A 24,535-nucleotide genomic window follows, 5' to 3' on the forward strand; every position below is an offset into this window, starting at 1 on the left:
ACATGGATTCTTGATCTAATAATTGTCCCAACCAGCAAGAGAATTTGATTTTCTCAGCTAAGAGCCCAAAATATTATATTTCTCGCTTCTGTAGGCACCAAGATGGAAAAAAATATATATTAAATTGAAATCTATACGTGTTACCCAAGGCTGGTGCATACCACATCGGCAGCTGACGAATTTATTTTTCCTACCAGCTTTAGATGCTATTTCATGGGAAATATGTGTGTGTGTCCGTGTGCCTGTGTATGAATGTACATATGTATATACACACATATACATGCACACTCAAAGAGCCGAAACTCACTCAGGCAAGAACAGGAGCCCCAGACACAAGAGCCTCTCCTGGGATGGTGAGAATGGCTACCACCCAGAGCTCTCTATTCTCAGTCAAAACCACGCAGAAAGTCCACTTACCTTTCAGTTTCTCTCCAATGGGGGCCGGGATGTGAGCAGGGCCCCACAATCGGCCCTTGCCTAGGGCTGCCCACTGAGCTCCTAGACCTCCAACGCCAAGGAGAAGGGCCTGGTGGGTGGCTGGCCAGGGCCTCAAAGGCCACCCTAGTCCGGCCTGGATCTCTAGCCCAGGCCAGTGCCCGTGGCACACAGGTGCAGCAGCGGCCCAGCACAGGCCCTTGCCTGGAGCCACAGCCCGCCTTCTTTGCCATAGCTAATCCTCCTCAGGGCCAGCCAAGCCTGCGGGCCTCAGAACTACATGTGGTCTCTCCGATTTCAGAATCTCAAAGCGGTTGCGTCCACCGAACCAGCACGCGCCCCGGGAGCGCCTTGGGACGCGCAGTTTGGACAGAAGCAGCCATGATGTGCCAGGCGGCCTGTGCAACCAGTCTGCATGGGGGAGGGGGCACCCGAGTCTAGTCCGGCGTCCAGCTCCTGTCAGGAGTGGCCAAAACGGGGTAGGTTTCCCGGCTAGTCAGGACCGGGGAGGCTGCCCTTCAGGTCTCCACCTCGCCCCCTCGCCCCCGCCTGACCGGGAATTTCTGAGAGGCCAGCCCAGCGGTCGCGCCAGGCTGCACAACACGGGGCTGCGTCTGGCGTCGGTCCCGGCGACAGCCACAGCGTGGCAGCAGCGAGCTCCCGGCGCGGTCGCAATAAATAATCCGCCGGCTGCAGCCTGCAGTCTGGCGGCCCGAGGCCCTGCGATACAAATACGCGGCTTTATCAGCCCGGAGCGCGCCTTCAACGCGGGTGAACATCCCAAACATCCACAGCTCCTTCTTAATTATCTCATGAATACCAAAATATTACTCTAAGACTGGAGAACAATAACCCAAAGCAAAATTAAAAACAAAAACAAACAAAAAAGAACTCAAGCCCAGAACCTCGGGCTCATTTCTTTTCACTATCCCGGGAGCAATCTGGGCAAATCCGGACCCATGTGTACCCGGTGCGAGCCACAGTCGGTGCCACAGCACTAAGCAAAGCCAACGCCCGCGGTGCCCTCAGGGGCTGCTCCCAGGGCACCCCACAGCCCTCGTTCCACTCACAGGGGGTGGGACGCGCAGTCTGCAGCCCTCTGCGCCCGCCGGTTGGGATGGGGGTTCCCCTATCGCCAGACCCAGTTTGTGTCCTTCCTTCAACCTTAGCTGCGGGCCCCACGTCTCCCGCATTAATCCCACAGCGTTCTGTGTAAGGAAACTTCCCGCTAAGCAACACTCAGCCAATTAACCCCATCCTCTCCTCCGAAACAGAATCCCACTCACACCTATTCCCTCTTTCTGCGCTTCAGACACCTCTTTCATCCGAAAACCATCCGAAGGAAAGCAGGCAATCAGCGGAGGACTAACTGAATTAGTAATTGCCAACACCCACACCCTACACACCCCCGTTCTATCTTTCTCTCTAGAAACCAATTCACACGGAATAGAAGGTATTATGTTGGTTCTAATAAAACTCTTGATGATTAAATTCACTTTCCCTCCACCTCTTGCCACCTTTCCAGGTCGGGAACTGTCTCCTGCTGTTGGGGAATTCATTCGAACCATTTGGGTCATGAATGAAAAAATTAAAATCCAAATTCGAGCAGCTGGCAGGACCAAAGGATGCAGAGACCACTTCCCTTTGGACTTTATGAGGTCACTGGAGAGAGAGGGAGAAGACCCCAGTGCTGTCGTCCCGTGCCAGGGCGCTGTGACAACGGAAGGCAGTTACTGCCCTGGTGAGCCAGGAAGGGGTGGGTGGGTGGAGTGTGTGTATGTGTGTGTGTGTGTGTGTTTGGATGTGGATGCATTGTGCGATGGGGGGGGAGGTGAATGTGAGAGGCTGGGTGTGGGTGAGGGTGAGCGTGTCCCTCTTCGAAGCCGCCCCGGGTACCCTCTCCCAACGCCGCGGGCGCCGGCTGCAATCTCACCACCTTTGCTCCTGTCTCCTCTCTCTGTATGTCTCACCTTCAGACGAAGGCTCCCAGAAGCTCCTGCCTCTCTGACAGCTGTCGCTTGGGCAGCCCGGGAGACGAATCGTCCTCCTTCCTGGTGCCAGAGGACGCAGGAAATTAGCCAGGTTGCGAGTTGCAAAGCGGCCTCCGCGGCGCGGGGAACTGGGGGCGCCGCACCTTGGGCGCGAGCGGCCAGGCCGGGCCGGTCCGGGGCCTCCCCTCGCTTGCCATCGCTGGACAAAGCACCGCCGAGCCGGGCTGCAAGGCAGAGCTCCGAAGCAGGCAGGACGGAGCGGAGCAAAAGAATGCGGCTCTATTCTCGCAAGGGAAATTATAAAAAAGTTCATGTTCACGGTTCCCATCCACATGACCGACAGCGGCCAATGGAAGGGCCGAACAACTCATAAAGTTGTATTGCAAAGTTGTAAATTTTCATAAACAACAACGGATTTATGACCCTTTCCCCATCACTAAGAGGAGGCAGCTCTTACACCGGCGCCATCTTACCACCGAGGCTGTCCGGATTCGGGGCCGCGGGTTTTGTAGACCGGGTTGTGCTGGGTTTTATTAAAAGATCAGTAAGAAGGGAACCCAACCCAGGCAGAAAACTGGAGCAGAGGTCTTCAGCAGCCGAGCTCTGGCTGCTCTGAGCTCTCCCCAGCGCCCCTCACCCCTTCCCCAGCCCCTCTTCCTTCTCTTCCTGAGCAGCCTGGGTTCTGTGGCCCCTGCCCCTCCCTGCACCCAGTTGCCGCAGTGCCGGACCCTCCTGGGGCGCTCACATCATGCTTGAATGCGAGGTGGGGGGGGGGCTGCAGAAGACTCCCTTAATCCACCCTCCTATACCCGGGCCACGTTCAAGGCTTTGAGGGATCTGGGATCAATCTTAGGGCAATTTCCCTTCCCATCCCCATCCCACAGCTCTAGAAGAAAGGGTAGATTCAGGATCCCTCCTGGAATTTATGGAGGTTCTTAGAGAGGAACATAGAATATGATGTATCCATCGAAGATACCATTTTTAGGGAATCTGGAAGATGTGCACACACACACAAATCAGACAAACATCTGCACATACAGAAATGCACACACACAGTTATGGACATAGAAATACATATACACAAATACACACAATTATGGACTCATAAAAATTCATGCATACAAACATAGGCATGCTCATATCCATAAAAAACACACATAAAAATACACATGAGAAAGTATATGACATACATATATACCGATACATGGACACCCACAATAGGGTACTAGGACAGTCCTTCCACTCTTGCTTCCCCATTTCCCCTTTGGACACACACATGCAGCCAGGGCTTGTCTTCCAGCCATGCTGACACACCCTTCCCCCTCTTCCCCAGGCTCCCTGGATAAAGCACTCCACATTTCTTTGTCACCAAGCATTTTTATTTTTCTATTACATAAAACACGGTTAGCTGGGCAAGACAGGAAGCGTGCCACCCTGAATCCCAGGCTAGAGCCAGGGGGACACAGGACATCACAGGAGATGAAGGGTATTGGGGAGGGCATCGGGCCTCCCCACTCCACTACAGCATAAGCTCAAGATAACACACCATGCTACAAAGTCACCCCATAACACATCCTTCTTAAGTCAAGGTATTGCCTTACAAATGAGCTCCAAGACTATATAAATGACACCAAAAAAATCTCGTTCAAATATACAGTATTTGCTATTGTAGGAAAAGTCAAGGTGTATATATTGGACATGACTGGACAGTAGGACACAAGGGCCAGGGGAGGGGCAACTTGGCTGGGAGCATCTCTGCAGTCCTACTAACCCAGAGGCCTGCAGCCAGCACAGGAATGCTCCCCTCTAGGATGATGGGCCTGAACTTGGGGTGCCCAGGCTGGAGAAGGAGGGATGTTAGGTTGCAGCACTTAGAATGTTTTGGAATAAATATATTATTTTTCAATTTAAATAGAAGCCAATGCCCTAGTCCCCCAAGCCGGCTCCTCCTCAGTGCAGCCTCAGAAACCCCAAAGACTGCCCACCAGAGGCAGCAGGGGCCTGGCTGGGGATGGGCCGGCACTAGGTAGCAGGCAGCCAGGAAGCACAAAATAGGTAGTTTGGGGTGTGTAGGTAGTACTGAGAAAGTCAGGTCCTTGAGGATATGGGGGTGGTGGTGATGGGTGTCTGCCAGTGTTGGGACACGGTCCGGGCTTCCTGGGAGGGAAAGCCCACTGGGCCTAGGCCCATAGGTAGTTTGGGGGTGCCTCGCGCCGAGGCCTGTGCTAGGTAGTATTTTGGCCGCGCCAGCGCAGGCCGGCGGCCTGGGGTTGGGGGCAGGGTGTCTGCTGGGGGTCCTCTGAGGCAGGGGGTCTCTCCAAGGAGACCCAGTCTCAGCGGCTGCTCAGTCCAGAGAGTTGGGAGCCGAGTGGGTGATGGGGTGGGTGGGAGGTGGGTTGAGGGCTTTTTTTTTTTTTTTTAATGTTTTCTTTTTTTTCTCTCTCGTTTTTGTCAATAAAACCAGTGAGTCTCTTAAAGACGCTTTCCCGACTGTCCAGGGCAGTCAGGGTCCCGGCTCAGCCTCTCATTCCTCCTCATCCTCGTCCTCGTCTTCCTCGTCCTCGTCGTCGGCCTTGTCCGCGGCAGCCGCGGTGGTGGTGGCCGGCACTGCGCCCTCGGGGGCTGCGGCAGCAGCCGGGCCCTCATCTTTATGTTCTTTCTTCCACTTCATGCGGCGGTTCTGGAACCAGATCTTGATCTGGCGCTCGGTGAGGCAGAGCGCGTGGGCAATCTCGATGCGGCGGCGCCGCGTCAGGTAGCGGTTGAAGTGGAACTCCTTCTCCAGCTCCAGCGTCTGGTAGCGCGTGTAGGTCTGGCGGCCCCGTTTCCTGTCAGGCCCTGTGAGGGGACATGAGGACACACAGATAGACACGCAGACAGGGCCACAGACAGGACAGTGCGTTAATTAGCGATGCCGCCATCCCAGAACCTGCACCTTCCTCCAATCCCTGGCGGGAGTGCATGTCCCCCTCTGCCCCGCGCTCCCAAAATGTTTTCACAAGACCCCAAGTGCGGTGCCAGACGCACAGGCAGCTGCGTAAGGAGGGAAGGCTTGGAAGCCCAATTTTACAACCGCTCTTTCCAGCCCGCTACGCTTCCACAGTGTCCTGCTTCACCCTGACAAAGGGAAACTGTAAATATAGAGGGTGGGTAAGTGGGAAACGCTACACTTTTGCCATTTAACGCGAGTCGGGCTGCTAGGCAAGTGGGCGACCTTCGGGTGGCCAGCACTTCGCGGGCGCCCGCCCTCCCCAGCAGCCCGCGCCCCCAACTCCGGGCCTTCCTAGGGCACTCCGCCCCTCTGTTCCCCGTTCCCTCCCGGCCCCGGCCTTGAAATGGCCCCGCCGGCCTGTGAACGGCCTTGGAGGGCATTGGTCTCTCTGCTTTTTGAGAAAGAAAAGCCAGGCTGAAAGAGAGGGAAGGAGGAGGGAGGGAGAGAAGAGAAACGGTGGGAGAGAGAGTAAGAGAGAGAGAATAGCGAACAAACTTAATATTAGAATTCCAAGCAAATGGAGTTAAATAAATTTACGAGAATGGAACCCATTAATTGGGTCATAAAAAGTTTTATGAGCCTCATTTACATACAATGCTACGGGCTCTCCACGCAATGGCGCCTCAGCTCTAATTAAAACCAGAAAGGCAGCGCCGCCAGGAGTCACCGGGCCGCCAGCTCGCGGCCGCCTGGCTCCGCTCTCCGCGCTCCCCGGCCCCGCGCGCTCCCCGCTCACGCTCGGCCCGCCCGCCCGGCCCGCCCAGAGGCTGCGCCTACCTGAGGACCGCATCCAGGGATAGATGCGAAAATTGGCCTCGGCCGGGCCGTGCAGCGCGCCCTCGTCCGCCTTGTCGCAGGCGCCTTTGGCGAGGTCACTGCAGAGCCCGGGGATATTCTGGTCGTAGGAGGCGCAGGGCAGGTTGCCGTAGGCGTCGGCGCCCAGGCCGTAGCCAGACGCGAAGGGGCTCTGATAGAGGGGGCTGTTGACATTGTACAAGCCCGGCACTGACGAGGCGAAGGCGCCGGCGCCTGCCGCGTAGCCGCTTCTCTGCGAATTGGGCGCAAAGGAGCAAGAAGTCGGCTCGGCATTTTGGAAGAGAGAAGCCCCCGCCGTATATTTGCTAAAAAGCGCGTTCACATAATACGAAGAACTCATAATTTTGACCTGTGATTTGTTGTCCGGCAGCTTTCAGTGTCGGTTTTACGAGGTAGCGTGATATATGATAACATTACACCCCCAGATTTACACCAAACCCCATTTTCTTTTGGACGGAGCTCGCCGCAGCACGTGACCGCCCACATGACGGCCTCCGCCAATCTCGGCAGTCCTCACAGGTGGTCTCGCTCCGCGGGGCCCGCGGCCGCATAGAATGGAAGGGGAAGAGGCTCAAATATGTGGCCAACGAATCTGCCCGCGTGCAGCCGGCCTGGCGGCGCCCTGCGGGAAACAGACCCCGAGGCCCCGCGGGAGCGCCCAGGCGACCGCCAATCCCGGCGCTGGCGCCTGCGGACGCCGCTCCGGGCTGGCCCAGCGCAGGCCCTGCTGCGTCCGCTGACCGAAAAGGGACCGAACCCTGGCCGGCCCCAGCCTGTCGCTCCTCCCCGTCCCCTTCTTACCCGCTGGCCCAGCCCTGGGCGGATCTGTGCGCCCCGCGTCCCCACATGCCCCACGGTTGCCCTGTGTGCAGTTCTCTGTTCTAGGCATATGGGCTCTTTGCCCGCGTCTCCCACTACCCAGGTCCGGTGGGCGACAGGCCGGACTTGGACTGTGATCCGGACCCGGCAGGCGCAACGTCTCTTCCAGCTGCAGTGAGAACGCCCCTGCAAACTGGAACCATGTGGTTGGAAAAAAAGTCAGCTTCTCCCAGCTTCCTTTCCTTAATCGGCGGCGCACTGTTTATCCGCCCTAAAGGAAGTAGTGAAATATTTATCTATTAATGAGTCTCATCTGCCAACAGATTTATTAATGTGAGTTCTCTCTCCCTCCTCCCGGCCACCGCTGCCCGGCAGCCTCTCTGCGGTTGCTTCTGGGCATCTGGCTGGCCTCTGGCAGCCCGAGAAACTGGGAGACACTTCTTTGTCCTTCTCGCAACCCCTGGCTTCCCTGGAACGGGTCTTCTTTCCCTAGCTTGGAGGAACTCCGGGCTCTGAATCTTTCCAGGAGCCCAAAGCGCCGTGAAGTTTCCGGTAGCCTTCACTCCAGGCACTCCTGGGTCCTGTGTCTGCTTCTTCTGGTGGGCCTGGGTGTCTGGGAGCAATGCACTCTTTAGAGCCGTTTTGGAGAGGAAATAGGTGTTCCAGGCACCTGAGGGCTGCAGACTACCGTTGACTCCTTTTCTTTGGGGAAGGAAAAAAACAAACCAAACCAAACCAAAACAAAACAAAAAACACCAAAAGAAGGGAACCTCTCCCTAATGGCCATCCAGCTCTGAGGGTTTCACCTTTCCAAGGGCCAGCTCACAAGACGGGAGGTCAGGATAGTCTCCCTCCCTGCTAATCAAGCCCCCAAATCATGTCTCTTACCTTCCCAACCCTCCTAGCCCTGCGCAGGGTTGAGCCAGCCGAAGCCCCTGCTGCCCACCTCTCCGTGGAGGGTGACAGAGCGATCCCTTTCCCTGAAAGCCTCATAAACTGCGCAGGCCTTGCTCGGAGCCCGGCTGCGGGGTCAGGACGCCTTTTACTGCCCAGCTCGATTGCACACCATAAACCCTACCTCACAATTACCCCGGAAATTCTCCTCTAAATTATGGAGTTTGGTTCCTTGTGTACAAAGCACTTCCCATCACTTTCAGAGGGTCCTGGCCGCCCGCGGTTCACCGCACCCTCTCAGGGGGTCCCGGGAGCACAAAAGGCTGCGGGAGTGTTCAGACCAGGATGCAGGGGATCCCCATCTCCTGCGGAATGGACTGCCCGGGCATGGGTGGGGAGGCGGTGGAGGAGGGGGTGCTGCTGGGGCAGGTGGGCTTCCATGGGCCTTGCTTGGGGGTACAGGAATCTGAGGGGGCACTATCCGGGGATGCCCTTTTGTGGTGGCTCAGGATCATAACGTGTCTTGGGTGGGGAATGGAGGGGGTAAGACAGGAAGAAAAATCCAAACATTGCAAATAGCATCGCTTTCTGGCAGGAATTAAAAACCTAAGAAAGTTAAAGGAAGACGAAGCAAATACGAAGAAAGCTAGGAGATCAAAGAGGCGGAATTAGATGGCTTAAGACCAATAAATTGTTCCTCGGTGACACAGAGCAAGATGCACAGAAAGACCCCGGCCCCGGCGTCGCTGTCTGTCTAGACTCCGGCGGCGGAGCAGCAGATAGCGACGGCGTATAAAGTAGAACCTGTTCAGAGAGAGGCGAACCGCAGCCCGAGTAGGGAGCGATTTCGGAGAGATCGGGAAGGACCCAAGGTTCCCTCCGAGGGAGGACGGGATGCTCGCGCCTCAACTCATCCCTGTACGGGTTTTGCCCGGTGGGCGCGTGTCCATGTGGCAGGACGCACTACACTTCGATCCGGGCCAAGGCGGATCCGGATCCTGCCCGCGAGGCCTCGACTCTTCTGGACACAAGTCAGCCAACTGGGTCGGGTCCTGCGGGCGCCGAAACCTTCCTTTCGTTTCTGGGCTTCTCTTTCCTCGCCCGCCTTCTGTTTTAAAACGAAAAGGCCCGACAAAGTTAGACTTTCAATAAGGCCTCTGTAACCGCGTGTTCTCGAGCCACGGGTTCCCTATTTATTTGGCTGAAACGACACAAATGTCAGCGGTTATGTGTGATATTCACCGAAATGCTCACTCACGCTCGCCAGGCGCCGGCACATAGAGGCGGGTTTCTGTTTGCGCTGGGCTCTCTTTAGGTAAAGGCTTTTGCATGGGTTCCTGCCTATTTGGAGAGCGCGTTTTCCCTGCTTCTTGTTATACAAACAGACCTGTTTAAAATTTAAATTTAAACCCAGCTAAGGTTGTAAACCCAGCTCTTGACAGCGAACGGCGCCAGGCTGTGCGTCCTGCGGCAGGCAATTTGCTTCTCTCACTGTTTCCACTCCCGCGTCTCACGCCGGCTGCGCGGCTGTTTCCACCCAGGGAACTGTCCCGGGCCGGGCCGTGGGGACAAAGTCTTCCCCGACGCGTGCGAACGAGCACCGACCGGTGCGGAGTCCTGTCTGAGCGAAGACTCGCTGCAGGGAGAGCCGCCAGCCAGCAGCCGGCCGGCCAAGGGCAAGGGAGGGCCTGCCGGACGGTCCACTAGGCTGCAAGACCCCGGATGGCCTGCACCTACCTGAGCCGCTGCAATCGGTGGAGAGACGCGGTCGCCACCGATCTGCACCGTCTCCATTTATTTGGCGTTACATAATTCGAGTTTTATATCTGCGGCTTGTATACCCAACTATAGGCGGCTCTCGGGGTAGCTGTAAAACCCTTCTTACAGTCAGATGCTGTGAAATATTATATATTATATAAGGAAACATAATAAAGTCTTGCGTTTGTAATGCCTATGCATGAATGTTTGTAATGCCTACGCATGAATGTGAATGGAGAATAAGAAAAAGAGAAAACACTAACAGAGAGAGAGGGGGGAAGGGAAGGAGGGAGGGACGGAGAGAGAGAACATGACAGAAAAACCAGGAGAGATGTCAGCCAAAATTCAGTCCCCAGCTTTTACTGCTAGTACAGCTCGGAGATGTGGGTCGTAAACATTTTGTGGGCTTGGCGGAGACTATTACGACCCAAATAAATGAACCAAGCGGCGTGTTCACAGGGCCCCGGAGTGGTTAGAAGAGTTCTCTGGTTGCTTTTGCGTTTTCCCTCGGAAACCATTCCGCACACCGGGGCTGATCTTGCACCCGCGCTCCGGGCTGCCTCCAAGGAGGCTCCCGGGAGTGTTCCCCGTCCAGGATCAGGGAGCGAGCGGGCCTGGATTGGCGTGCCCTCCCTCCTGGCTTCCCAAGGTGGGGGTGCTGGGGCAGTCTCGGTACCTCCACTGCCGAAGAAATGCGGCGGCGAGAGAAAATAAGGGCGGCTTCCACAACGTGAGCTCCAATCCTGGGTGTTACTATAATTATTTTAAACTTCACATTTATTTTAGACTAACCAAAGAAGCTCCTGATCTGTCCTCCGGGATTCCCCATCCTGCCCAACTCGGCCACTGGACCCACACCGGACAGTCACCAAGAATGCCTTTGCACCCAGTCTTCACCCACCCATTTTTATTGGTCACGTATCAATCAAGCCGGCTGAGTCCGGGGGTCCTGACTCGCCCCCGGGCGGGGCCCTGGCTCACCCGGCCCTGCGCCAGGATGCGGGCTTCGGGGGCGGCCCCGACCGGTGGCTTCGGTGTGCGCGCTCTCTGCACGCTCTCTGGGGGTGGTCACCAGGTCCAGGGGCTGTAGGCGTTCGTCCCTGTGTCCGTCCTCCGGTCAGCCGGAGTCCTCACGTGCCCGGCTGCCCCGAGGCCTGTCCCGGGCTGGGGACGAAGACCCTGGAGCGGTGCCCACGCGCGGAGCTGGAGCCCGCAGCTCTTGGACAGCCGTAGCCCGGTATTGCTGGGCCCTCGGGAACGCTGGAATGCGGGAATCGGTGCGGGTCAGGCGAGCCCCACTCGCTTGCTTATTTCCCAGAGAGGCTTCCGGCTCGGCGTGAACAGCACCGAAAATATACGACCACTGTTCACGCAAATCTGGGGCTCCCATTCCGGAAAGTCTCGCGTCAGGTCGACATTTTAGGAACTTCCCAGGGTCGCGGCGGCGGGAGATGGCGGCGCCGGAGCCTCTTGCATGGAGCCACACTGCCATCTTCTGGCCATCTCCTGGAACTGCAGCCCTGCGACGCCGACCCGCCTGAACTTCGGCTGCAGCCCCCGCGGCGGGCCCTGTGCCCCACTACCAGAGGGCGGCCGGGGGCCCAATCTCCGGGGGGTCCGCGTGGAGCCCGGAATCTACGCTGCTGAGGGGTCAGTGCCCATAAAATAGAGCTGTTTCCGCAGTCGCTTTATCGGAGGCAGACAGAGCAGACAAATGAAAGGGCTTTGGTGGAAAATCCTAATTGGGGCTGGACAGTTGTAAACTCATTAAGGGCCGAATTCCAGACAGTTCGCAGACCCGGCCTTTATGGCACACACTTACTGCCCATTCTTTGAAGTTCCTTCTGTCTGCAACAACAGAGAGCGTCCCAACCCGGCGGCGGGGTGGGGGTGGGGGTGGAGTGAGGGGACGCCCCTTCCCTTGCTCCCTGGTTCCCCTTTTACGCGTCCCAACACAGTCAACTTTGCAGAAGTCTTGGGGTGGGGGTGGAGGGGTGGGGGTGGGGGTAGGGGGATGGGTGATGGAGGTGGAGGGTGAGAGAAGAAAATGGGGTGGCCAGGCTGAACTCTCCAGCCGCCCCTGCCACATCTGGAAGGCGCTCGGGCCTGCGAAGTTGTGGCCATTCCCCCTGCAGCCCTTTACACCCCATAAACTGTAACAGCCCTCATTTTATTTTATGGCGTTTCGGGGCTCCTCAGGTTGCCTCTGCCCTGCCTCTGCCAGAACTTGTCGCTTGGGAGGGGCACGTGGTGCAGGGTCCAGCATCCCCCGGGGCCAGTCTGGTGGGGCGCAGGGCTGCAGGCCTCAGGTTCCGTGCGAGCCCCCAAATGTCTGCCCCGGGGAACCATGTTGGGTTCTTGGGCGACCGGGTTCCCGCTTCCCTCTTCGGAGCCTCCTTAGGAGACGGATCCTCAGCTCTGGGTCCCATCCTACCAGGAAGAAGGGCCCAGGCGCTTTCGTGTGCTGGGTTTGGGGAATATCCTGGGGCGCCAAGATGAAAGAGTGGCCTTTCTACCACTACTGGCCAGAGATACCCGGGACCCCGGCCCAGCTCCTCAGAGCCCTCCTCGTGCACCCCCCAAAATGGACACAAGGCCGGGAGACGGGCCTCACGGTCGCATTTCCCGGCCTTCCTCTGCTGCTCGGGTGACCACCGCAGCCGGCCTGGTAGCGAGCGCTTTGGCCCTCCTGGACTGGCTTCGGCAGGTCCTGGCTCCGGAAAGCAGGCCAGAGACCAAATTGGAGCACCATCCTCCCCACCCAGCCCGGCCCCCACCCAGGGACTCCATGCCGGCTCCCCTGCCCGGGAGAAGAAGGAGCAAAGAGCCCACCCGCAAAAAAAAAAAAAAAAAAAAAAAAAGAATCAATGTATTTTATTTGGCAAAAAGTTAAATATCATCTCAACACAACAGTTTGGTCAGTAGGCCTTGAGGTAACTACTGCAAAATATACAGTGTATGTTCAGCCCCAGGGAAACCCCAGATTCATCGAAGATACAAATCTACAGCAGCCCAATGGCAGTTTCATAGTGTATAATTTATTATCAATAAAATTAACTCCATTACAATAAGCATTCATTCCCCCCCAATTAAAATTAAACGTAAACCATAGGTAGTAACCTTCTGCGCATATGTATAGCTCCAAATTTTTTCACGGTTGTCAAAAAAATCTTCAAACTTGTCTGACTAAATATTTTTCTTTAATATATAGATATATACATAACGGAGAAGATAGGACTATAGAGTATGTAGAGACTAAAATGCCTGCATTTCCAAAGTGAAGAGAACCATGGATCTATGTGTCTGGGAAAAACTTTTTCTTTATCTTTTTGAAAATTTATTTCACTGGGAAATCCTTACAGCTAGTTTACAATCAAAGGTTAACAGCCTAGTCATAAGATGTATTCCACTACAGAGCTATACGCTATGCAACTGTTTCACCCCCCATAACAACCTGAGTTCAAACTGAATTCTAGCTTTCACAATCACAATGGGTGCGTCACCCAGTACAGAAGTTTGAGTCACAAAACATAATCACCACAATAAAACAGTGTTCAAGTATCTCGGCAGATCACTGCTCTGCAGCGCAAAGAGCAAATTAAATTAACTACACAGACTAAAAACTATACAGCCCACCGTCAACAGTTGTGCATTATAAAAAGGTAGTTTCTTTTCTTCTGCTTTAAGTCAGGAACAGGTAGATTTTTAAAAATATATAAATATATACATGCTCGCACACACAGCCATCTGCACAAATGCCCACCCCCACCCCCCTTGTTTTCATCTTACAGAAAATGGAAAGCTTACAATACCTCCTCCATAAAAGCGGCAGGCCAAGGAGCCCGCCTGAGCAGGGTTTTCCAAGGGGGGGGGGGGCGGGGAGGAGGCCTGGGGTTTAGAGCCGCTTTGTGCAGGGTGGTGGAGGCCTGGGGTGGGGGAGTGGGAGAAGGGAAAAGGGGACGGGCAGTCCTTTCTCTTTCTCTCTAGCTCGTGCTCTCTTTTCTACATGAAACCGAATGGCATCATTCGTCTTTTGCTCGGTCCTTGTTGATTTTCTTCATTTTCATTCTCCGATTCTGGAACCAAATCTTGACCTGTCTCTCGGTGAGGTTGAGCAGCCGGGCCACCTCGTACCTGCGGTCCCTGGTGAGGTACATGTTGAAGAGAAATTCTTTCTCCAGTTCCAGCGTCTGGTGTTTTGTATAGGGGCAGCGCTTTTTCCGGGTGGACCGCGCGTGAAGCCAGTTGGCCGCCGGGTTATCTGTGGGGGAGAAAGATTTAGAAAGATTTAGAAGCAGGAGACGCGTCCCCTTACCGGGAGCTAGGGAGCCTCCTGCGGACTCCGGGCCCCGCCGGCCGAAGTGCAGGACGGCGCCGAATTTGTTAGGGAAGGCAGCCGCGCCTCGGACACAATGGAACCCTGGCAGACAGACGCAGGGACGGTCACTTACAATTGCACGCAGTAAAACCTCGGCTCCCCCTCCCCTCCGCGACCCTCCTTTCTCCTCCTCTGTCCTCCTGCCCCTCTTCTCCTTTCTTCCGCTCCCCTCACTTTGCGTAGAGTGAAACTTGGAGACAGATCTTGCCACGCAGAAGCAAATTACGCTGCTGTGTGTTGTGTAGCAAGATTAACATTTCTCTCACTCTCTCTGTCTCCCCTTCACCGTTCCTTAATTTGACCTCCCTGGAAGACCATGGGAACTAGTCAGGCCGGCACGACCTAGGCACCCCAAGGCCCTTGATCACTTCTCCGGGTTATTTGCATAATCTGGGATGGGGACCCTCGTGGCGCGGTCGCCAGCAGCCTCGTTTTGGGCAGGATTTACGCCACCACCGGCCGAAGGCAAGGAGTGGAGGGAATCAGCCATCTCCCCTAGAGTCCCGGGCCGGTGCTGCCGCTCCCGGACAATCTAGCTGCACAAGAGACTCACTCCGCCGCGCTGCTTTCGAAGAACGGCCCGAAGTATCTCTGTCCTGGACCCGGGCAGCCAAGGAGAGGGGGCAGCGGGTCTTGGCTGGGCTGGCAGCGCCCCGCCCCGCCCGTCTCGCGGCAGAAGCCGCCTCCCCTTCCCCCGGAGCCCCGTTCGTCACTGCTTTCTGGACTTGAGGCCCCGTCCAAGGCGTCCCAAACAGCCATTTCTGGCTCTTGGCCCTCGTACAGAAGGCTCCCGGCGCGGGCGAAAGCAGACTCCAGAGAAAGCTGGAGGGCCGGCAGATCCAGGTGGCCGGCGTGGAGGCGGCGGCCGATCTGGAGGGAGAAGGCACTTACTGGGATCGATGGGGGGCTTGTCTCCGCCGCTCTCATTCTCAGCATTGCTTTCAGAGAAGGCGCCTTCGCTGGGCTGTTTTTCCCTATCAACTGGAGGAGAACCACAAGCATAGTCAGTCAGGGACAAAGTGTGAGTGTCAAGCGTGGGACAGTCACCCCTTCTGGCCGACAGCGGTTCAGGTTTAATGCCATAAGGCCGGCTGGAGGGCAAGCCCGCGAAGGAGAGTGCACCGGGCGTGGGCTCCAGCCAGGAGCGCATGTACCTGCCGTCCGGCGCCGCCGCCGCCACCGGCGCCTGGGGGTGCACATAAGGGTGGTGATGATGGTGGTGATACACCGCAGCGGGCACGGCGTTGGCGCCCGCCGCGTGCACCGGGTTCCACGAAGCGCCGAACACCGCCGCCTTGGACTGGAAGCTGCACGGGCTGAAGTCGGGGTGCTCGGCCAGCGCCGCCGCCTGCCGGGGGGCCTGGCCCAGAGCCCCCGGCGCGTAGCGGCCCGCCCCCAGCTCGTCGGCGGCGTCGGCGCCCAGCAGAAACGAGTCCACGTAGTAGTTGCCCAAGGCCCCGGTGGTGGCCATCGCCGTGCCCTGCGCCCGGCCGGCCCGGCCCGACCCGCGGAAATTATGAAACTGCAGATTTCATGTAACAACTTGGTGGCACCCGGGGGGGGGGGGAGTACAGTCACCTAATAACTTGCCGGCGCCCGCGCTTCCATTGGCCGCGCGTGTCACGTGCCCGCCCAGCAGAACAATAACGCGTAAATCACTCCGCACGCTATTAATGGCCCGGTGTTTTGCAGTCATAATTTTTATAGCAAAAGCCATATGTTTTTATGCAAAGGGATCGCGCCGCTCCACGATCGGGCTTGTTTTAATTGTGGCCAACGAAGATTAAAAGATCAAATCTGGCCTGTCTCTGTACCGCCTCCCCCCCACTCCACCAGACACACACACAGTTCTTAAGCGGACTATTTTATATCACAATTAATCACGCCATCAGGAAGGCGCGGGTCCCCGTGCGAGTGCGGCCAGCGGAGCCCCTCACATAAAATTAGACAATAATTGAAGCCATAAAAAAGCGGCCAAATCGCATTCTCTCTCTACTGTATTTAAATCTATATTTATGATATTTCATAAGGAGTTATTGTTTCAGAAGCCACACAGGCTGGTAGGAAGTCGGGAACGACCAACATTCGTTTGCCTTGCCGTGGCTCTCAGCTGTAAAAATTTATGAGGACTTGGAAAGGTTAAATTAGACCGTTGTGTTTGGTTGGCGAGCTCTCTCTAAATAATCCCAGCAGTCCCCAGGAGATGTGAGTTCACCCCCGGTCGGTCGCAAAAAGTCAAATTCAACGCAGTTTTCGTCCCAAACCGAGCCGCTGCCGCCCTGTGGGAAGGCGCCGGGAGGCCGAGGGGAGAACCGTCTGGTGTGGGCCGCCGGAGCCTGTTGGACTGGAGCTCGGGGCGACAAACCATCCCCAAATCGACTGTTGCTTCTGCGGCTACGGCCTTGCCGAGGAGCGAGCAGGGAGGGAGCAGCCAGCCGCCACCTGGGAGAAGGGTTAGAGGGGGCCTGGATGTGTTGCGCGCTCCGCCCGAGGCCCGCGACCCCCAGGACACGCACGGCCAGCGCGCCCTGCTTCTCCTCAGCTCAGAATCAGGATCCCTGGGCCGATGCGACTGGAGACTCGGCCCTGAGCTCAGGCCTCGAAGGTCCTAACCCTGAGCTCTGCAAGCCTCGTCGCGCTTCCCGAACCCGAGCTGGGAAAAGCATTAATAGAAGGCGAGTTCGAAAAGGCAGCCGGGCCTATGAGACCGCGCGGCTCCAGTGGTTGGGAAGCCTGGACGCGAGCAGTCGGCCCCAGGGCCCAGTTTGAGACCTTCAGGGAAAGGAGGTTGGTTTCTTCCTTCCTGACCCCCTTCCTGGCCCTCGTCTGGGTTACCCATCAGGATGGGCGGCGCGGACGAGAGTTACCAGGCTCAAAGCGAGGCGGCTGCAGCTCAAGTCCAGGGCTAGAAATTAAAACGAGGAGGGGCACGGGTCATTGACTTTAATCCCATCCCTTGGCCTGGCCGAGCTAAGGAGGGTTTTTCTCACCTTTAAGAGACTTGGGGGGTGGGGTGAATAAAAAGGCCTCAGCTCTCTGTTAATTGGAAAGAAATAAGAAAGAGAAGGAGACGAAGAAGAAAACTCCAATTCCAAACAGAAAACCGGGACGCCTAGAAACCGGGTAATTAAATTCACGTGTGAATCCTGTGCCTGCAAAAGTGTGTTTCTCATTAGCCCACTTCCCTGGCGGCGAAGGCGGGCGCCCCGGGTGCTTCCATCCCCCTTTTTGCCTTCCTCATCTCCAACAGCTCCAGTAAATCCCCGAAAAACACTAGTACCCAGGGCGGGGACCCCAAAAGCCAGGCTCTTGCCGGGACTGAGGCGGCGAGGCCGCGGAGGAGACCGACCGTGTGCCCCTTTCTCGGCCTGCTCCAGCAAGAAGGAAGTGGCCGACACAATGAACTCCGACGTGGCCCGTCCCGGCCGCCTCAGCCCCCTCCCCCTTAATATTTTCCTTTCCCTGTAAATTCCTCCTCCACCCCACCACTGCAGCCCAAGGTGTCCGAAACTTCGGGCAGTCCGCGGGGGCCCCTGAGATTTTCATTAAGAAAAAGTGGTCCTGGAAAAAAAACTCTCGCTCTTAATTGTAATTGTGTGCAAACGGGCCCACTCCTGGCTACCGTTTCCACTTTTTGTACCCAGAAAAGACATCGGTTATTACTAGTATTTTTTTAAGTAAAACTCTGTTCCTACAAATGGCCTTAGCCCTAAAATAGGATGGTTACCGAACAATTAGCAGGCGGTGAGTTTGTTAAGCAGCTGTTACTGATGCCCAGAAGGGAGGGAAGACCAAAGCGATACAAAACCAATTCCTCTGTCAATCCAGAGGTTTGGGAAGCGAATCTCCAAGCTTTTGAGTCTGCTTTTATTTTGGAAGTGAAAGGGAGTGCGGATGCATAAAGAAATAATAACTGGGTGTAATTACAAAGTATCCCTTCCTGCCTGAGCGTTCTTTTAAAACCTCGGCCTCGGAAATAAATCCAATACCCAGGTCTGGCAAACGGCAGAGGGGAGTTGAGGGGAATGGGCTGTGCCGGCCTTTCAGATAACAGGACGGGGGCTGCGCGATGATAACAGCTCATGGGCCCCCAGCCCGAGCTGGGGAGGAAGCACAGCTCTCGGTGGGCACGAGTCTGAAGGCATGTGTGTGTGTGTAGGAAGGTTGTTCTTAGTCCCTTGTATCTAGAAATGGCCGGGCGGGTTTCAGTCAGTAGACTACAACTTGGAACAAGGACTCAAGCTTGTGTCCCTTGACTCTGGAATTTGAGATTCCTTTCCTCAATTATTTAAAACAGATTGGAGCTGGGAAGAGTCCCCTTATCCCCCTTTCCCAGCACTGGGTGTCACAAAGTGCCGTATCTAACACATATTTTAAACCTGATAGGCACCACTGGCCAGCAAGCTGCCAGGCTTTGCCCGGTGGGGCTCCCTCATGGTGACCGGTTAAAGCCGGAGCTCGGCCCGAGGCTCCAACTACGCTGACGAAAGCCTCCTTGCTCCCTGTGTGGATATACAAAGGGCGCCGCGGAGCGTGGGCGCCACCCGAGTGGGTCTCCCAGGCTGCCGTTGCCGACCCTGCGGAGAAGGAACGCAAGGCCGCCGCCACTCGGTCGTGATCGTAACCGAGGCCTTGTCTGCGCAGAAGCACCCCAGGCCCAGGCCCACGGCCCTTAACAGCCGCCCCACGCGGGCCCTTCCTCGGCGAGCCCTAACCGCAACCTGAGCGCTCAGAGAAACATGTTATCCCCTAGGACACCTCCGGAACGCCGATTTGGGTAGGAGAGGAGGCGGTTGAAATAGAGAAGAGAACTGAACCGAGGGAGACCGAAGATTAAAGAAAATGGAAGAAGAGAACGAAGGAAGGAACAAAGAGAAGAAAAAAAGGAAGAACGAGGAAAAAGAGGAAGGAAATAGGGAAGGAAAGAAGGAAGGAAGGGTCAGAGGCGACTTCTAGGAGCAGAGGGCACGCTTACACAGAGAAGGGTAAGTGGCAAGGCCAGGATCTCAGGCTCTGTCCTCACGGCTCCTCCTAGTTGGGGCCAAGACTCCATTAGCCAAGGGATCTTTCTTGCGCTCGCCCCCCGGATTGGGAGTCCCAGACTCTCAGGGAAATGGCCGGGTTGTCGGGCGCTTGGCGCAGGCCAGGAGCGGGGGCAGTATAAGATGGAAGCGTGCGCCCCTGACCTTGAATGGCCCAGGGCCCAGAATTCCTACCACGCCCCCGGCGTCCGCGAAGGAAGCTGCTAACCTGATCCTACCTGCTCAGGGGGCAGGTGGGGGTGGGGGGTGAAGCCAGCCGGCTGGCACAGCGCTGAGAAGGAGGCAGCCACGGGGCTCCTGCGCGGGGAAAGCCGAGGTTGCCAATGCATCCCTGGCACGGCCGGGGCCTAGATGCCCACCCCGGCCCCGCGCGTCCAGGTACCTGGAGACGATTTAAACTGAAGTAATGAAGGCAGTGTCGTGCTGTCGAGAGAAAGGTGGATCCCAACAACAGGAAACTACCTAAATCACCGACCAGTTCTGGTGCTGCCCTTGCAGGGCTGCCTCGGCCGCCGCCGCCCGCCGCCGCCACCGAGGAGAGAAACCCAGCGACTGTGCCCGGCCTGGCCCCTTGCCAACCTGCGCTCGCCGCCGCCACCGCGTGTCCCGGGCTGCGGCGTCCCAGAGGAAAAAACTACCGGCTTCAGGACGGTAAGCCTGGGAGAGGAAGGGAGGGAAGGCAAGGGAAGAGAGGTAAAAGGAAGGGGGTGGCGAGAAGAAAGGAGAAAAGAAGCAGGGTGCGCTCTGGTTTCCCAGATCTTCAGCTCAGAGAGCCGGCGCCGAGCGGCGGTAGACGTGGGCGACTAGAAAGCGCCCGGGAAATCATCGAGTCCAGTCCAGCTCCCTGTCTGGCAGCGGCCTTCCGCACTCGCTCCCCGCGGCTCGCTCGCCCCCTCTCTCCCTCCCCGCCTGCTCGCCCGCCGAGACGCGCGCTCCCGCGCTCCCTCCCCCCACCCCCGGCGTCGGGCCCCCCCACCTCGGGCCAGCAGGAAACGCGTGGCCCGGCAGAGATCGGCCAGGTGGGGGGAGGCCGCGCTGGCGGAGGGGGCGGCCCGGCCCAGGTCCACCTTCCTGCTGCCATCGGCTCCTAGTGACGCGCTGTGGGCCCGTCCTGCTCCCGGAGGTCACTGAGACCGGGGGACCTGAAAAATAACCGGCCTCTGTGAGCCTCCCCGGGGCTCCCAAAAGAAATCTTGTTTGGCTTCCTCTGTCTATGCAGCTCCTCTCTCAACTGAAACCACTTGTCCAAGACAGCCACAATCCAGATATACTAGCAAGTCATAAAACTGAACAAAAGCCGACAAACCTTAGGGCACCAGGGCTATAGGACCCAGACAAATTACGACCGTCTAGGTAATATTTAAATAGATGCCTAAAGTAATTGCAGGGGGCGCGGGCTGGTTCTCCTGTTGTAAAAGTGGTGGACGATATAAAGTGGAAGGTGAAGATAAGTTAAAAAAAAAAAAAAAGAGGTAAAATTTAAAAGCTTCATTCCACAGCTTTTATTCTTCTATAAGAACATAAACATCATCTTTTTTCCACACACAGCAGCATTACAATATTAATTTATTCTGATTTAAGATTAGAAGTAAATAGAACTAGAACTAACATTTATAATAACAATAGAATGCATTTGCTTAAAACAAGATTGGCAATTTTCATAATAGACATTTATACAGATCTGTATTTATAGTTTTTCTTTTTCTGCACCTACAGGTTAGACCCTTTTATGCATGTAATTTCACAGTATAAAGGAAATCCAAACAATGCTTCCCTTTCTCTAGTCTATTCCGCTTGCCCCAGCCCTCCTAGGCTTTCCATGAATTTTAGAAAGCAAAAGAAAAAAAGAGTGAATTTAAAAATATCTCCACAAGATAGGGAGAATTGTGGTGTGCTTGTAGCATGTTACCAGTGGTAACAATTATTTAATGACAAAAAAAATCCACTAATGCCACATGTATAAACAAAACTACATTAGATTATTTATCCACAGCCACGAAGATACGGAAATTCAGAGGTAAGTGAAATAATTTAGATCAGCATAGCAGGGCCTTACACAAACTGGAAGAGAAGTTTCCTTCTCTTGGTCATTTTTATTGTTGTTTAAAGCTGGGATATCTTACAGAGGAAGGAAAAGATAATCTTTCTAAATCTTTCTTGCTTTTCCAATCAGCCGAACTCAAGCCCTTTTGCCAACCTGCATGTCCATGCCTGTAAAGCCCTTGCCAAGGAAGAAAAGAAGAAAGAAAACAAGAAAATCAGGGGCCGGTATCCCCTGATGAAACACGGCCCAGCCCGGTGGCGGCACCTCACACCATTGACCTCAAGCCAGACACCTCAGCTCCGACAATGGGACCTCGGCCTTCCGGCTCGGTCTGCCCGGGGCTGGGCAGGAAACCAGCTCCCCCGGGGAAGACAGGGGCCATTTCGAGCTGTTGAACCCCAGGCGGCAAACCAGCCCAGTCACCACTTGACACTTAGGACAGTATCTATTCTCTGTAGTATTTTAGCGCGATATGGCTTTTTCCCCCAGAAAACAACAAATAAACCAACACCAAGCAAACAAACAAAGAAACAAAAAGTCAGAACAAACCAGCCCTGCACAGATGTAACGGCCTGCAGGATGGCGAGTGTGGGAGGGAGGCACTGGCTCCGGCACAGGTGCGAGTTCCTAGCGCAGAGGCCGAAGACAGAGGGAGGGAACCGGCTCTCTGGAAGCGGAAAAAAGAAAAAAAAAAAAAAAGAAAAGAAAGAAAAGAAATCCAGAAAAAAGAAAAAACCCGCGTCGCCTGGAGCTTCATCAGGAAAAATTAAAGTTGGCTGTGAGCTCCCGGATCCGATTTTCTCGGTTCATTTTCTTCAGTTTCATTCTGCGGTTCTGAAACCAGATTTTCACTTGTCTGTCCGTGAGGTGGACGCTGCGGCTGATCTCTAGGCGCCGCTCTCGAGTAAGGTACATGTTGAACAGAAACTCCTTCTCCAGCTCCAGCGTCTGGTGCTTGGTGTAGGGGCAACGCTTCTTCCGGCCGCTCTTTGCCGTGAGCCAGTTGGCTGCGTTTTCGCCTTTGGAATTGCCTGGCGTTTATGGGAATGAAGAGGGGAAGGTTAAGTCGAGGCCACGCGGGCTGCACGCAGGGTGAATTCGGGATGTCTCTCTCAAAAGAGGGATGTTTCTCCCACAAAAGGGATATCCTAAGGTTTGGGGAGAACCTAAGCAGTTCCTCCAAAAAGCATGTGCAAAATCAAATGGGCATCCAGTCAACACTCACCCTCCCAATGTACATATTCCTCCACTTTTTTCCAAACACCTGTTTTAGCATAAAGCTGCAGGCGCTGGCAGAAGAAGACGGCCCGGGAGGGCAGGCCATATTTATTAAACTTAACATCTTTCTTTGCTTCTTGCCCCACAGCAGGCAGACAAGCATTTCCTGCAGCCCCAGGGGTTGGGATGCTCATTGGAAGGGGGTCGGGCAGTGTGGCTGTCTCACCCCAGGCCCCTGGGTAAATGGATGTAGTTGGGCAAATGGTGAAGGCACGAAAAGCCGACTTGGGGTCAAGGGCTCTCTCTCTCACATCTTTCCAGGAACCAGGGCGTGCAGTCCGGGCGACTGAGTTCCAGGGGAAGCGAAATGGCCCTTTTCTGGCTCTCAGCTCGGGGTCCCGGCCTCTGGGCCGGGTCTGCCTTTTCTTCTTCCCGCAACGAGGATTCCCTCCCCTCCAGCAACTTTGAAAAAAGCATTGGGGATCGTAAACTCGAACTTCGCAGGTTAATGGGCTTATTTATTGGCGTTGGCGGCTGCTTATTTTGGATGCGTTACAAACATCCGCACTATCTGCGGGCGAGCCACTTTCCCTCCCTCCTCCTCCCCCCGCGTGGGCCGCGTTGCCCCACGGCTTGGGGTGCTCCGGTCCACGAGAAAGGGCATGCACAAGAGGGGGGCTGCTCGCTTGTGTCCTCGCCCCCAGCCCGGGCGAGCAGAAGCCAGCTCGGAGGACGTCTTGGTATGGGGCGCTAAGCCGGACATGAATTTTTACTGTGTCCCCACGCCCAAATATTAAAAAGCAAGTTCACAAGGTCAGCCTGCCTGCAGCTCGGGCCAAGGCCAGCCGGCTGCTGCGCGGGCTCCTGGCTCTCTGCGCCTTCCTTTCCCTGGGTCTGCCTGTCTGCCCGCCTGATTGCGGCCCTCTGACGAGCCCTGCTTACCCAGGGAGTCCTTCTCGGGCGAGGCTTTGCTGCTCTCGGAAGGGGCCGGAGAGAGCTCCTCCGCAGCCGAGGACGACGCGTGCGCCTCCTCGTCGCCCTGTGAGCCCCCGCCGCCGCTACCGCCGCAGGTCAGCGTAGGGGGCGGCGGCGACTCGAGGGCTCGCTCCTTCCGGGCAGCCTCCGCAGAGCCAGAGGCGAGCGCCGGCGGCGGGTCGAAGCCGCGCCCTGGGGGCTGTGCGGGAAACGGGCTAGCGCCGAGCTGCTGCGCGCCGCCGCTGCCGCTGTAGCCCTTGGCGGTGCCATAGGCCTGCGAGAGGCGGAAGTAGCCCGGCACTGGCACCCCGCTGGAGGTGCCTAGGGCGCAGCCGTCGGGCGGCGGGCCCCGCGGGAAGGGGGCCAGTTCTGCAGCGGTAGTCGAACCTTTGGGGCATTTGTCCGCCGAGTCGTAGAGGCAGTAAGAACTCTCCTCTTTGATGTTCTGCGCGAAAGAGCACGAGGTGGCCTGCGGCGGCGGCTGGGGTGGTTGCGGCGGGGGCGGCGGCTGCTGTTGGGGTTGTGGTGGCGGCGGACCCTCGGGCTGTTCCATCCGGCAAGACCGGGGCGCGTCTAGCCACAGGTCTATGGGCGCGGGCGCATAGCCGTGCGCCCCGGCACCCAGGCCCCCGCTGCCGCCGCCGCCCGGCGACGTCGCCTCATTGCGCTTGCCTCCCAGCGCCGGGAAGAGCCCGCAGCTCTGCAGCCCGTAGGGCAGGTCGGCGGCCGGTGGCAGGTAGACCCCGCCGTGGGCATAGTAGCCGCCGCCACCGCCCCCGGCGCCACCGCCACCGCCGCCCGCCTCGCCTCTGCCGGAGCTGATGAGCGAGTCGACCAAAAAAGAGTTCGCGGCAGGGCTCTCAGAGCATGACATTGTTGTGGGATAATTTGGCGAAGGGAGCAGATAGCCCTTTCTGGCTGACATTTCTTGTGCAAAACATGCTGAATACGATTAGCAATCCCCCCGCACCGCGGCGGGCGCCCGCAGCCAATCCCGAGCCAGAGTTTCCGCGCGACCACTCCCAGTTTGGTTTCGTAGGCGCGGTGCGGCTCTCTGAGGGCGCCCTCGGAGCCCCGCGATTGATATAAATATGTAATCTGTGTTGATGGGCCGGGAGAGGCAAGCCCGACACTTCGGCCCCAAGGCCGGGAGCTGTGGGGGCTGCACCAACG

The 24,535-nt window shown here is 56.5% G+C and overlaps 3 protein-coding genes across 7 annotated transcripts; all 3 read right to left on the reverse strand.

Moving 5' to 3' along the window:
• Positions 1-4,793: 4,793 nt before the first annotated feature.
• HOXA7 (homeobox A7) lies at positions 4,794-7,202 on the reverse strand. 2 transcript variants are annotated; one of them, XM_037837534.1, is made up of 3 exons: positions 7,036-7,202; positions 6,196-6,466; positions 4,794-5,264 (listed from the first exon to the last, which is right to left on the reverse strand). In XM_037837534.1, the coding sequence occupies exons 2-3, from the start codon at positions 6,206-6,208 to the stop codon at positions 4,951-4,953; spliced, it is 327 nt and encodes a 108-aa protein (XP_037693462.1). In that variant the 5' UTR covers positions 6,209-6,466; positions 7,036-7,202; the 3' UTR covers positions 4,794-4,950. The 2 variants fall into 2 exon arrangements, with proteins under 2 accessions (XP_037693462.1, XP_037693461.1); XM_037837533.1 differs by lacking the exon at positions 7,036-7,202 and having other exon boundaries at positions 6,196-6,676.
• Positions 7,203-12,759: 5,557 nt separating this feature from the next.
• Positions 12,760-15,773, reverse strand: HOXA9 (homeobox A9). 2 transcript variants are annotated; one of them, XM_037836954.1, is made up of 2 exons: positions 14,975-15,773; positions 12,760-13,966 (listed from the first exon to the last, which is right to left on the reverse strand). In XM_037836954.1, the coding sequence occupies exons 1-2, from the start codon at positions 15,552-15,554 to the stop codon at positions 13,728-13,730; spliced, it is 819 nt and encodes a 272-aa protein (XP_037692882.1). In that variant the 5' UTR covers positions 15,555-15,773; the 3' UTR covers positions 12,760-13,727. The 2 variants fall into 2 exon arrangements, 1 of the variants encoding a protein (XP_037692882.1); XR_005217043.1 differs by having other exon boundaries at positions 13,832-13,966; positions 14,637-15,773.
• Positions 15,774-21,910: 6,137 nt separating this feature from the next.
• Positions 21,911-24,334, reverse strand: HOXA10 (homeobox A10). 3 transcript variants are annotated; one of them, XM_037836952.1, is made up of 2 exons: positions 23,330-24,334; positions 21,911-22,200 (listed from the first exon to the last, which is right to left on the reverse strand). In XM_037836952.1, exons 1-2 carry the CDS (start codon positions 24,285-24,287, stop codon positions 21,926-21,928), a joined length of 1,233 nt encoding a protein of 410 aa, XP_037692880.1. In that variant the 5' UTR covers positions 24,288-24,334; the 3' UTR covers positions 21,911-21,925. The 3 variants fall into 3 exon arrangements, 2 of the variants coding, with proteins under 2 accessions (XP_037692880.1, XP_037692881.1); XR_005217042.1 differs by having other exon boundaries at positions 22,065-22,200; positions 22,614-24,334; XM_037836953.1 differs by lacking the exon at positions 21,911-22,200 and adding an exon at positions 22,597-22,849.
• Positions 24,335-24,535: the final 201 nt, after the last annotated feature.

The sequence above is a fragment of the Choloepus didactylus genome, chromosome 5, assembly GCF_015220235.1.
Source record: "Choloepus didactylus isolate mChoDid1 chromosome 5, mChoDid1.pri, whole genome shotgun sequence".
Lineage (NCBI taxonomy): Eukaryota > Metazoa > Chordata > Mammalia > Pilosa > Megalonychidae > Choloepus > Choloepus didactylus.

Bases quoted from the DNA above. Each gene is read 5' to 3' on its own strand.
- HOXA10 (XM_037836952.1), bottom strand. From the start codon at position 24,287: ATGTCAGCCAGAAAGGGCTATCTGCTCCCTTCGCCAAATTATCCCACA. The intron at 22,201-23,329 runs GTAAGCAGGGCT...CATAAACGCCAG, and splicing joins GCCCGAGAAGGACTCCCTGG to GCAATTCCAAAGGCGAAAAC.
- HOXA9 (XM_037836954.1), bottom strand. From the start codon at position 15,554: ATGGCCACCACCGGGGCCTTGGGCAACTACTACGTGGACTCGTTTCTG. The intron at 13,967-14,974 runs GTAAGTGCCTTC...TCTCCCCCACAG, and splicing joins CAAGCCCCCCATCGATCCCA to ATAACCCGGCGGCCAACTGG.
- HOXA7 (XM_037837533.1), bottom strand. From the start codon at position 6,574: ATGAGTTCTTCGTATTATGTGAACGCGCTTTTTAGCAAATATACGGCG. The intron at 5,265-6,195 runs GTAGGCGCAGCC...GTCCCCTCACAG, and splicing joins TCCCTGGATGCGGTCCTCAG to GGCCTGACAGGAAACGGGGC.